The sequence below is a fragment of the Haplochromis burtoni genome, unplaced genomic scaffold (assembly GCF_018398535.1).
Source record: "Haplochromis burtoni strain Fernald_Lab_line unplaced genomic scaffold, NCSU_Asbu1 Contig_147, whole genome shotgun sequence".
In the NCBI taxonomy this organism is placed as follows: Eukaryota; Metazoa; Chordata; class Actinopteri; order Cichliformes; family Cichlidae; genus Haplochromis; species Haplochromis burtoni.
Window position 1 is genome coordinate 850,831 of NW_024582508.1, and position 13,611 is coordinate 864,441.

Below are 13,611 nucleotides of genomic sequence, written 5' to 3' on the forward strand. Positions count from 1 at the left end.
ATTATTTTCACGGATCGGCCTTTAAAGTATCACGGATAAATACAACAAAATAAAACTAGTATCAGTACCGAAAAAAAGAAGATTTATTCATAACACACCTGAAAAGACCCAGGAAAACAGAGTTAACGATAAAAAAAAATAACGCTGAAAACCAATAAAAACCCTGAAAACCATACATTTCACACCTGAGCCTCAACTCTCGCGGCCCGGTACCAAACGACTCACGGACCGGTACCGGTCCGAGGCCCGGGGGTTGGGAACCGCTGCCTTAAAGTATAGGGACACAGTATATAATATAGGTCCATAACCTGCATACTCTATCTACCTACAAACTACATATAACATCTTAAAGGTTTCTTTTATTTCAGGACAAACACTATCATTTGAAATGTGGGACAAAACTTTCTAAATATCTTGATTTTTTTTACTGAACAAAGGCAACAGCTACCAGAGCACCATATATTTCAGACCCATAGTGACCTCCGAAGTCTAACCAAAGTACAGCAGTTGCAGAGGAAGATGCATTTTGATGCCTTATTTGTAGAGCTTTCTTTAGCACATTTAAGCTTGCAGTTCAGCTGTTTTGCAAAAGTCAGTTTTTACCCTATGTCCTTTGCAATGCTTGAGAAATATGTCTAAGAATTAGAAATACTGACCATTTCAAAGACTTATTGAATCATTTGAGGTCATGGAAATTTTAAATTAAGCTTAATGAAGATGGATTATTCTCAGTGGTGTCTACTCACCTGCAATCTAATTTCACATTTTGATTTGTATTATTGATCATAGCACATGTCACATGTTTCAGCCAATTTAACCAACACTCTGTTTTATTCTTTACTGTGATCCATTTTCAAACAAAGAAAATTGGGTGAAAATGTGGCACAAAATACTCACACAGCCATTATAATGCAAAGCATGTTTATTTTACAGTTACTGCTGTCTAATAAAAAGGCCTGGAAAGAGTATGTGCTTATAATCATTTCAGTATAAACAAAATGAAGCGATACTGATATTTACATGTGGGAGGTTCAGCAAAAACTTCCAACAGGTGATGGGTAATGTCCACCATCTAGAGGCAACTCTGGAAACTGCACCACACCAATAATAGGGTTTTATGCTTTAAACTACAGTGACCATAATCGTGCAGTCAGTAATGCTGGGTTGTCGTTGTTTTTTGTTTTTTTTAAAGAGTTGGGATTTCAATGTTTGCAAATCCTTTTGACTCCCAACATAGCTTTCATTTGAGCAAATTCATCTTTTTATTTTTTTGCCCATATTGGAACATTAAAGTCTGCAGAAACAGAACAGCTTTGTACAGTGAGAACTGTTTGTGTGTACAGCAAAAAGCAAAACAGCACATCTTTCAAACACCAGAAGAAACAGACTAAGACTCTTACAAATCAAAGAATAAGTATAATGTACAAAGAATTTAAGTTTTTAGTTTTTCCCCTCTATACTGTACAACAGAGTTTAATTACAAACAACTAGAATCAAAATGTGATCCTGGACTCAGTCCTGGTCTCAACATAATAACACTTCATGAATCTTTCTGACAGTCTTTGTCAGCAGGTTCTTGGCGGGAGTGAACGAAGCCACAATGTCTTCAATCTGTTGAATCCTAGAAATACACAAAAATGTAAAAATTTAACTTTATACTTGAAGATAATATATTATTCCTTTGACACGGTTACCTTCAATAGTAATATGCTCCATAAAACAAGGTCATTTCTGTCAGTATTCATTAAATAAACAATAGGTTTTTTAAATCTAAATTTCTTGATTTATATTAAAATTTTACTTACGTTGTGCTTCCAATTAAGTTTTTAAAGCTCTCTACTTGCAGGACACAGAAGTGGTTGATGAGAGAGATGCCAAAGACTACCTCAAATTTGGAAAATTTCTTCAGAGTGCTGAAGACAATGCGCACTCTGGAAGAATAATTGAATGTTATACACCTCAGTATTGCAAAATGCAAAACTGCATGCAGATGTGAATGATTTTTTTGGATCAAAAAGTGGAATATTTGTTATTTCTGTGAAGCACTGTAGTTCTTACTTTGTGTCCATGCAGCTGATGTCGAGTATATCCAGCCGTAGCCCTCCCCACAGTTTCAGGAGACGCAGTTCCTCTCCCAGAAGACGACAGCGACTCACCACCAGGCTGACATCATGGAGCAGCTGGGAACAACAGCAGGCAAAATACGTTACCACAGACTGTATAAACAATAAACATATATCTTCTGGGTCTCATCACTTAAGCTAAAACAGAGTAATTTAAACTGGCATTTGATTTAATGGCCACCAGGGGGCGATCACTGCAGATGCAACAAAAGTATGCGAGAAACAGTCCACAGGCCTGATCCAATTAAACACAGGCACTTTTCTCTAGTGCTTTATCACACGCATTCACATTGGAAGCAACTCGGGGTTAAGTATCTGGCCTATTTTACATGAGCCTGTTTCTGTCCTTTGTATGTATCTGGTGTTTATTTACACTTACCTTTGGTACTTGTCTTCTTGTTGGGTATTTCTTTACCCAGCAACTTTCACCTTCAATGTACTCGGAGACCAATTTGTGAACAAGGCGTGCATGGCACTGCGACTTCTCATCTGGTATGAAACATAATTGCTTTCAGTACATATTCTTCATAATAAGTGCAATTAAAGGTAGCCAAAGGCCATTAATTTAGCATGGCAAGTAGGATGAAAAGAATAACCATCTAATAACCATCCATCACAGAATGCTTCTTGTACTTATTTTCTTACCATCGAGTTCCAGTTTAAAAGTGATGTGTGTTATTTTCTGCTCAGTGTCGGCATCATTACCTTCAAAAGCAGAAAAACAATGTTATTAGAGTGTGCCTTAAAAAAAAACAAAACCCAAACCAACAGAATTAAGCAAAATCTAAATTTTAATATTGTTCAAGGTTTGCGCAAACACTACTGACTGAGGTGCAACCATGAGTACAAGATATTCACAACTGTTAGAAACTGCTTTAAACTGTATGAGAAAACATGAAAAAAAGAAATACCATTGGCCTTTTCAAACACCAGCTGCAGATGCATGGTCTCATGGAGGAAAGTGAAGACTCTGCAGTTGTCCCTCATTTCTCTGAGCTTCCATTCATTCATCCTGATGTAAACAATGTACAAAACCAGTTTTGCGTTATCATATTTGTTTACAGGACTGGTCTAAAGCTGTAAAAAATGTTCTTGGTACTGACATATTCAGAAGGCCCATATGAATCTCCAGGTTCCTCGTTTCAGCTCGAAGCCTTTTGACTTTACTTGAATTCTGCTTCTTCTGCATCTCTAGTTCAGATATTTGTCTTTAGCAGGAACAAAGAAAACAAAGAAGAAATAAACGAGACCGCTCAAAACTGGTAATTCTCAACATTCACTGCATAATTCAACGAAGAAGAAGAAAAAAAGGATAGTTAATTTTAACCGACCTCTCATTATCAGCCGTCGTCTCAGTGACTCTCTTCATTTCTGTTAAACAAAAATGAACCAGTAAAGGCACTTAGGACTTATTCAATTAAATTGACGTAAAATAAAAAACAAATAGATGAAACAGTATTAAGTTACCTTCCTGCAGCGACTTCAGACTTGGTTTGTCTTCAAACCCTTTTTCTTCAACTGCAGCAAATTCTAAATGAAGGAGAATATGTTAGGCTAGAGCAACACATCCAACCTACTTGTGCCCCCAGAGAAAGGTTTGCTAACAGGTCATCATCTTCCATCAAAACTACTGACAACTTTGGAAATGTGCCAGCAACAAAAGCAATCACATAGAGATTTGCGGTGCAGCACCATCTTTGCGATCGATTTCATCTAGCAACAGCCAAACGATAGAGAAATACATATGTTAGTGACTGAAACATTAGTTAATATCTACAAAACGAGCAACTCTGTGGTATATCACAAACAGGAAAGTCATGTTTTCAAAGTAGCTATACCTGTTTCTAATTCACAAATACAGTCATCCAGAGTTTTTATCATCTCATCTGCTTCCTGAATTCTTCCTCTCAACTTGTGCTGCTCCTCCTGGAAACAAAACCAAAACAAAAAACAAACCCCAAAACAAAACAATGTCAATTTCATTTAGCATTCAAAGAAGTCCCCAATTTTGCATTTTAGTGTTTTTTTTCTAAATGTGTGGAAGTTCTTACCAGATTTGCCTGCAAAAGATTTGAGTACAGAACCTCCTTCAGTTCATGTGACTGAACTTTGCTTGTTTTTCTGAAGAAGTTATTTCTCTCCTTTAGTTTAGCACCGAAAGATTTCAGCTGTTGATTCAAACAAACGCCGCATTGGGTGAATTGTGGGAACAGATGCCAAATTCATGTCACACACAAGCACACAGCAAAGGCCAATAGCTAAATAAAGTTAAATAAAATGCATTGCAATTAAAAAAAATATACACTGTAAATTACTTAATGTTCATCCTGCCCAAATAAATGTAAACATATCACATAAAAAAAAACAAAAAAACTTTATGACTAATACCTCTTTATCTGAAGCATATCTCATGTCCTCCCACAAAGATCTATTGACAGTATTAAGAGGTTTGTTTAGATCCTGCATTCGCACCTTCAGCCTAGAAAGAAAACAGACATGTTTTTAAACTTCAATTGTAACGTCTGAGATTAAACATAAAAAGAATTGTACAATTTCTAATGAGTTATAATTGTGTTTGTAAGCTACACCCAGTTTTTCCTTGTGATTTTGTCAGTTTACAGCGATACAGCGCAATTCATCTAAACCAGTGGTCCCCAACCCCCGGGCCACGGACCGGTACCAGTCCGTGAGTCGTTTAGTACCGGGCTGTGAGTGTTGAGACTCAGGTGTGAATTTTATGGTTTTCAGGGTTTTTAACGTTAATTTTTAAATTGTTTTTATGGTTACACTCAGTTTCTCTGGGTCTTACCCCGTGTGTTATGAATAAATTTTCTTTTTTTGGTACCGGTACTGGTTTTATTTTGTTGTATTTATCCAGGACACCTTAAAGGCCGGTCCGTGAAAATATTGTCAAACATGGCGCAAAAAAGGTTGGGGACCGCTGATCTAAACCACAAGTTTAGATGAATAAATGTATTTAACTACTTAATGTTTTCAGCATATTTCTGTAGGTTTAATCATGTGTACAGTATATGTTATAAAACTTGAAGTGCACATACCCTTCAACCTTTTCGTTGAGGTTAAAGACATCTGTCTCATAAACCATCTGTTTAGGACGACTGATATGTTGGTCTTTCAGTAAATCCATTGGTGAGGCCTCTGTGTCTGACAAAAACTGAAAAAAACAACAAAAAGAAGTCACTATAACATAATATTTTTTTTGTGTATATAATGGGGAAGTAATTTTTAACACAGAAGATTGACCTACTCTGCCAGGAAGGACACTCTCCCGAGGATTATGGATGACAAAGTCAATGCCGAAGAGTTTAAAGAACTCCAAGACCGTTATGGTGCCATCTTTGAGTTTCTGTAATCAAGGCATCGAATGCAGTCAAATATGAGGCAAGTGCACATTTTCAGATTTCAAATAAATCAATTTTTAAAAATAAAACTTCTTACCATCTGCACATCAACAGCACTGTCTTCAAGCTGAGATTCAAACAAGCTGTGTTTAAAAGCTAAAAAACAAAACCAAAAGAAAACAAAGATATTTAATAATAATAGTGTAAAAGGAAACATTATTTCAATCAGGAATACAAGATCTTAATGATGCCCATCAACGTCAAAGATAAGAACTTACTTGACTCAGATGCAGTTTCACATTTGATGCTGGCTGTGTGATTGCTGGAGGAATCTATTGTCTGTGTAGTCGTACGAGCTGTAGTAATATTACTGTCACACTCTATGACCTCTGACTGCAATGCACAAGAAGAAACAAAACACATGGGATAAAAGAAACCATATTAAAGGTAAATTACGTAAAACAGAGAAAGCTGACCTACCACTTCAACAGTCACACAGGATGTTTTCATTCTCTTTTGATCCTCCACATTAGTTTTATCTTCTGGCAGAAGTCTCTTTTGTCCATGAACAGGGCTAATGACATCTTCTTCAAACACAGTGTTCTCTAAAGGCTCGACCATGTTGAACTCTTGACTTTTCTGAGGACTCCTAGTGTCCAGTGCTTCTGACATATCTTCATAACTATCCAGCTCTTCATCGTAAATATCACTAACATCGTCATCAAAGTTGTTCAGCTCCTTGGCAACGTTGACGGTGATCGTCTTTGTATGGTCTCCTGAAGATTTCACTCTCTTTGACTCATCAGGTTTGCATTTTTGGGGCAGTTTCGGCTTAAAGCCTCCCAGTGAGATTCTTGACATAAGCTGTTTGGTCTTTGAGCTGAAAGGAGTTGTAGTAATAGCATCACTGGGATACTCTGCTTCTATAAAACACTGAGCTCGTGCATTGTCTTCAGTGTTTACCAATTCCATTTCAGCTTCTGGTTCTGCCATAGTGACAGGTAACGTTTCATCTTTTGAGTTTTTCCCCAGGTCTTGTTCCAAATGATGCAAAGGTGCAGTGCAGTTATCAGTTACGACTGCACTGGGAGCTGCACTTATCATGTGACTCAAACGCCTTACTTTTGACTGAATATCAGCTAAACTGATTCGTCTAGACTTTCGTGAGCACAATGCATCCACATCCTTTCCAGGAACCTTGGGTGAACTTTCCATATCCTGTGATATCAGACAAGCTGTAGTTCTTGGTTCAGGTTCTTCTGTGTTCTCCCTTTCATTTGAGTTAAGAGAATCTGGCACATTCATAATTTCCTGGTCATCAGGATTGGATAACCCCAAATCACCACTCCTCTGTGATGCAATCCCAGTTTGCCGCAAATGGTCTGAATTGGGATCTTGTGTGGAGGACAGGCGCTGAAGGGGGTCATCTGTGCACGTCTGACCCAAAATGCATCCTGTTTGAGCTTCAGTCATATCCATGCTCAAATTGATTTCTGTACAGTCCATCATGGTTGTACTTACTGGCTTCTTTATGAAAGATGAAACCAAACCTGGAGCTTCACTTTCAGTATTCATAGCAGGTTTCTGTGTTTTAAGCTGTATCAGTATGTCCCTTGGGTCAGTAGCTTTTTGAGGGGATGGTATATCATTGTCCTGTGATTTAATATCAGTCCATGGGTCACTTGTGTTTGACAAGTTTTTAAATTCTTGATATAAATCATGTGCTGATGAAGATGTGTTTCCACACAGACCACAGGCTTCACTATTTGATTTCTCTACTTTAAAAGAAAAACCCTGGATTTCCTGGATGGGCAGAACCTTTTGCAATGGTAGAACCGGGTATGGCGCAGAAACACTTGGAATACTTTCAGTGAGGCACTCTGTCATATCCATTGCTCCATCATTTGCATTGAACCTCCCCGTTTTTTCTTCGGAGGTAGGTGGAAAATCCACATTTTGATGTAACTTCTTGTCAAAATCAGTGGCAATCTTTACAGTGTGACTTCGTGTCATATCCATCGCTGCATCATCTGTACTGAACCTCACAGTTTTTTCTACATTGAGAGGTAAACTGTGATCTGACAGCAACTTTACATCGGTGGCAATGTTCACCGTGTGACTTTGTGTCACCTCCATGGCAGCATCATCTGTACCAAACCTCACAGTTTTTTCTCCAAGAGGAGGTAAAAGGTCTGAATTGTGATCTGACTGCAGGTTAAGGTTGGTGGCAATGTTCACTGTGTGACTTCGTGTCACCTCCATGGCAGCATCATCTGTACCAAACCTCACAGTTTTTTCTCCAAGAGGAGGTAAAAGGTCTGAATTGTGATCTGACTGCAGGTTTAGGTTGGTGGCAATGTTCACCGTGTGACTTCGTGTCACCTCCATGGCAGCATCATGTATACTGAACCTCACTGTCTTTTCTCCATTAGCAGGTAAGAGGCCTGTGTCTTGGTGAGACTGCAGTTCTAAATCACTGACAATGTTCACTGTGAGACTTTGTGTAACTTCCATAAGGGCATCATCAACAGGAACCACTGTCTTCTCTTTGCAGTCATCGTCCACATCAAGCTTAACCTGAGAAAGACAGTATAGCAGAGCACATGTGTTCATGAAGATATGTTTCCACACAGACCAGAGGCCTCACTATTTGATTGACTTTTTATGACATCTCAGGTTTGTAGTAAAATGTCTTACTGAAACCATATAAACTTGATAAAAATAAAACAAACATCTTTAATGTAAAGCAAATATTGACCAAAATGACCCTGTCTCTTTAAATTTATTTGATCCTTTGTTAAAACAAAGGCATTATTTGGTGCAGCTACCTGAATAAAACTAACCTTAACAAAAAGATCAAGACATGTTTATGCTCACCTGCTCTCTTTGCACCTTTGTGTTTCCAGAAGTCTTCAGGAAGTTTTCTTTACCTTAAGGTGGACATGGTAAAACTGAGTGAGAAACAGCTACCTGACCATAACTTCAATATATAATAATTATTAAAACTTAACTGAGGCACTCTGTACATTTTCTATGTAAAAAAAAACAAACAAACAAACAAAAAAGCCCAATAACTTTGCCGTTTTCATACCTTTACAGCTTGATAATCCAGTTGCTTTACTGTTCTGCCAGTCAGCTTTTCTGACATTACCACTTTGGGCGTGTATGCTTTGCGTGGGAAAATGATCCTGAAGACGGGCATCTGTAGCTGTGCCTGCATCCCCTTCCAAAATGTAGCCAGTTTGAGCTTCAGTCATGTCCATGCTTATGTCTGCTTTGGGACATACTGCATTTCCATTAGAATTCATTTTAGTAATCATAGGATTAATGCTGGAGGAAGCTGTAAGGTTTTTTGACCCTGGATCCAAACTATGTGCTGACAAAGATGTGTTCCTAGGCAGATCACATATTTTACGGTCTTGTTTCTTCTCAGAATTTACTGAATTGGACGCTGAATTACTGGCAGTGTTTGTAGTGAGGCCATAATTCTTATCCATAATACCGTCATCTGGAGTGAATCTTAAAGTTTTCTCTTTAGCAGGTAAAAAGTCAAAATTTTGGTCAGACTGTACTTGCAACTGGTGGATATTTACAGTGTGACTTCGTGTCACATCCATACAGGCATCATCTGCAGAAAATCTCACTGTTTTCTCGCTGTAGTTGTTCTCAATGTCAGGTTTGTTCTGTGGATAGGAAAGGAAATACTTTGAGTATACAGCAAAATATCAACCTTGATTTGGCAATATGTTCTATCTTCCAGACCAGCTAGAACAAGTATTGTGTTGAAAAATAAAAGGGAAAAATATTTAATCTCACCTGATTTTTTAGTGCCTTTGAAGATGAAGCTTCAATGCCTAAATGTGGAAATGGGTAATAAATAAATAGATTAGCTAAAGAAACCAGAACACTGCAAAACTAGTGAAATCATTAATTAATTGGTTGAAAATAAATAAATAAAGGAGAATCTGTTTTGGAAAATAAATTTCAGGAAATTAAATACAAAAGCATTCACATGACTTGAAATGAAGATTTAAAGTTTCTGTCATTTCCTTTTTTATTCTTAAGCTCTGGTAGAGTAACTTTGTATGGATTACAGTTCAGTTTTGCTTTTTCCCCCCTCTCTTACAATAGGTCTTGGTTCAGCAATTAAATTCATCTACTGTCTGAAATTGTGTTTAAGCTCCTCCTCACTTTAGATTACCCTTTTCCCCCCTCTCAGAAACAACAGGGTTCGAACAGCACCTTACCTTTATGGTTAGATGATTTGAGTGCTTCACTTATCCGCTGTCCTGAAGTACCATCTGCTTTCTTGAGACAGTGGGTGTACATGTCTTGCGGTGGAAAAAGAAACTGAAAAGGATCGTCCCGCACACCTTCCAAAACGTGGCCAGTTTGAGCTTCTGTCATATCCATGCTTAGTTCAGGACAGCTGATAACGGCTTTAAAAGGCTCTCTAACATTTTGAGTGGTGTTTAGTGGCAAGTTTTCTTTATCAATATCTGCTGATTTTTCCTCTGGAACCAAGGGACCACAGGCGATGTTTACTGTGTGACACCCAGTCATGTCCATAAACTCGTCATCTGCAGCAAACACTACTGTCTTCTCTCTGCATTCGTTTTTCGCATCAGAGCTCACCTGAAGAACAGGACACAAACAATTACTACATGCCAACCAAAACTTTACTTTGAAATAATAACAATTATTAGCATTCAAAGACAACATTTTAAATCTATACTATGTTACGAGCAACTAAAGACAAAACCTCCCATGCATGTCTTGCTTATATGTTCTATTTCATCTAAAAGCAAAGTTTAAAAAAAAGAAATGCCAAACTTACCTTATGTCTTTGATGAGGAGCAGGTACGAGAGGATTTATCAAGGACACTTTATCTGATAATTAAAAGTGAAATGAAATTAAGGCCATTTGAAATTCCATTCAATTAGCATTAAAACTGATGAAGCATAAAATTCATACAATGCATACAGGGATAATTTCCTTGCTCTAGTATTAGACTTTCATAAAGTTGTGAGCCTAGACGACAAGATATTTATGAAAAATGGTCTACACTAAAGGAACCGTGGCAGAACACAAATTTGTCGTCTCTGCTTGGCATCCCATATTTTCTTCTTATCACTTATAAGCTGATGTATAAATGCTGGAGAGTTGTCCTTTAATTTGAGTGACAGACATAAATGTGATACCTTTTGGGTTGGTTAATCCTGATGCTTTACTGCTCTGCTGCCGTTTCATCTGTGAATGGGTGTACATGTCTTGAGTAGGAAAAAGACACTGGAAAGGATTATCGTCATCATCACAGACTCCCAGGATGCGACCTGTCTGGGCTTCAGTCATATCCATGCTCACATCATCTTCTGGACAGAGTGCACTCCTGTAGGAGGATTCTCCAGTTTTCCTGGTGTTATGTGGTGTCTTCTCCATCACAGCAGAAACGGACACTGGAACTTGATTTTCTTTATCCAAATTAGGCCTTTGTGTTTTAATCTGGACCAGGGAGCCTTTTGTTTCTTCAGAGGATGCTTCAGCAGGAAGAGTCATCGTTATGTTTACAGCATTAGTGCTCTGGCCACTTGGTTTAGACAGACTTGCAAGGAAGTTTTCAAATCCAGGATCCAAACATGACAATGATGTGCTTACATCGACATTTCTGCCTGTGGATAGTGGTGGGACTGTGGCTTTATCATCCATCAAGCGATTTTCTCCAAGAACTGGGAAAATGTCATACTTGTCAAGGGGTATATCTTCAGGTATGTCTGCAGCAATATTTATAGTGTGGCTTTGGGTCATGTCCATGGCTGCATCTTCTGTGGAAAACATCACTGTTTTTTCCCCAAAGTCATCTCCAGTGGCCTAATAAAGGTAAACAACCTTTGGTCAGTTAATGGGAACAACAAATGTTAAGTTAAAATACTTCTGCTATTATTAAGCATTATAATAATGTAATAAATGCAAAGATCGACTTCAAATTTACCTTATCCTTTTGTTGGGAAACATGTAGAGGAGCATTCAAAAGAGTTTCCATACCTACATTTGGAGACCTGAATTTAGTAACAGCAATCTCTATAACTATCTAACAGATAATGTGGACAGTACATTGAAAACAATGATCCTACCAATTATTTCACTCCCATCTTCAGTGACTCCCTCTTGCACCCTTGTACAAAAAAATCCAAAGCATTTATGTGAGAGATTTATTTGACTCTTTGTGATAAGACTTGAAATTCACATGACAGGCTGGACCTTAATAGCTCATTTCACCTTACCTATTTTGTGTGGTTGTTGCTCCTGCTGTAGAATAACATACAATATAATTATAAAAATTACAAAAAGTTTTAAAAATTACATTCTTATACATAATACTACATTACATACTTGCTGTTATTATTTCTTGCAAAGGGCTTCGGACAGGGGAGGCATTTTTGACATCCCTATAAAGAGAGGAGCGCTGATTAGGTCAACTTGTGGTTAGGTACTTTTTGTAAAAGGAGCATTTCTTCGTGTCTCACTTAGAAAACAGAAGGACGTCATTAGCAGGGGCAAAACTGACTCGTCTTGAATTCCTCTTTTCCACTGGTTTGACACGTTCCACCTAAGAGGAAAAAGGCTAAATTATATCACCACTTTTTAATTTTTAAACCTTAAGGGTGTCTACTGCCACAGGCAGTTGGAAATCTTATATCAGACTCTCTGTTTACCACATTTTCTTGCTGATCTTGGTCAGGGAACCTGGCTGATTTCCGTGGTGCTTTTAAAATCTGAAAATTACAAGGTGCAAACAGTTTAGTTCATTTGTACAGAAATAAATAAAATCACACCTCTGATTAAGATACTTACCGAGGAAATGCGGCGCCTTGAAAATCCACTGCCTTCACTGTAACACAAAGCATGAAAAATAAAACTATTACATAAATATCACAATACATTTGTTAACATAAGGTGTAAAGTAGGAATGCCTCGATATCAATGTCCTTTTTATTTAATACAGTAATTTCGCACTCACTTATTTTTTGGAGGATCCAGAGGCTCCATCATCAACTGTACGGATATAAAATAATGCTTTATATAGAAATCATTGTTTCTGCAGTGTCTTCCTGAAACCCAAAATGTTGCTTAAGAAGCATTTTTAATTTGTCCTGGGTATTTGGGATTAGCAGACCTGATAAGTGTAAAAATGAAGCATTATCTTTGGACACAAAAACAATTGTTTCTAAAGTAGTGGCAATGGTTTTATTTGACAATAATTACAATAAATTCACCACTGTTTAACAAAGTTTAAAAGACTTTATTAAGCAGAATGAAATGCTGGGGTAAGACCTTATGAGCTGTACATGAACAAATGCCAACAAACAGTTATTGCTGCTAAGGTGGTTCTGCAAGCTCCTGAATCTCGGTGTGTAGTTGCACAGAGTCCTGTGCAAACTTTCTTTTTCACATGACCGTAAGTTACAACCTTGATTTAAAAAAAATTTAGAAAACTTAAAGTTACTACGCCACACCTGTCAGGTGTGCAAAAGTAACGCCACTGTTCTCCAGCAGCCATGAAATGGGAAACCACCACTACACTGTCATTCAGTTTACCAAGACCTTATGAACAAATGCAGCTCGATAAATACTGCTAACGTAACTTATTTGAAATAATAAACAAAGCTAGGCAGCGTTCTGCATTTCCCCTTGTAAAAATCATATTTTAAATAGACAGACCGATAACCACTAACTCTGACGTTACTATTAGCTTCCCATTCACGTAATCAAACAAGAAAACAACCGAACACCAAAGAAGCATTACGGCGCTTACCTTGCTATTGTTGATTGTGATGTTGCGGCGTTCTAAGACAAATACGTTTTTTATTATTACTTCTTAACTAACTTGAAACCATTTTCAAATCGTTTATCTTCAACCACATTGCATACGATACGTAACAATTTTGAAGCTAATGCGAACAAGTCTCGATGCTAACGTCTTGAGTTTTGAATTTAGCCGCCTTCACGCGTGCGCACTGAGGTCCGTCTGTAGCTTAATTTTTATTTAGATAACTGGAGTGTAGTTAACAACAGCATGTCAATTAAAATGTTAAAACTGATAACTCAGTTTAATTTAAAAAAAAAT

At 37.6% G+C, this 13,611-nt stretch overlaps 1 protein-coding gene across 2 annotated transcripts; it reads right to left on the reverse strand.

Moving 5' to 3' along the window:
- Positions 1-763: 763 nt before the first annotated feature.
- On the reverse strand, positions 764-13,495 carry knl1 (kinetochore scaffold 1). 2 transcript variants are annotated; one of them, XM_005931542.3, is made up of 32 exons: positions 13,300-13,495; positions 12,505-12,539; positions 12,339-12,375; positions 12,200-12,259; positions 12,011-12,093; positions 11,877-11,932; positions 11,768-11,792; positions 11,618-11,658; positions 11,476-11,528; positions 10,688-11,354; positions 10,323-10,375; positions 9,733-10,120; positions 9,302-9,339; positions 8,577-9,168; positions 8,363-8,415; positions 5,966-8,062; positions 5,764-5,878; positions 5,583-5,641; positions 5,392-5,490; positions 5,183-5,298; positions 4,512-4,602; positions 4,175-4,291; positions 3,962-4,049; positions 3,591-3,653; positions 3,455-3,494; positions 3,227-3,331; positions 3,035-3,135; positions 2,769-2,828; positions 2,503-2,612; positions 2,059-2,180; positions 1,806-1,931; positions 764-1,621 (listed from the first exon to the last, which is right to left on the reverse strand). In XM_005931542.3, the coding sequence occupies exons 2-32, from the start codon at positions 12,534-12,536 to the stop codon at positions 1,525-1,527; spliced, it is 5,784 nt and encodes a 1,927-aa protein (XP_005931604.1). In that variant the 5' UTR covers positions 12,537-12,539; positions 13,300-13,495; the 3' UTR covers positions 764-1,524. The 2 variants fall into 2 exon arrangements, with proteins under 2 accessions (XP_005931604.1, XP_005931605.1); XM_005931543.3 differs by having other exon boundaries at positions 12,505-12,660.
- Positions 13,496-13,611: the final 116 nt, after the last annotated feature.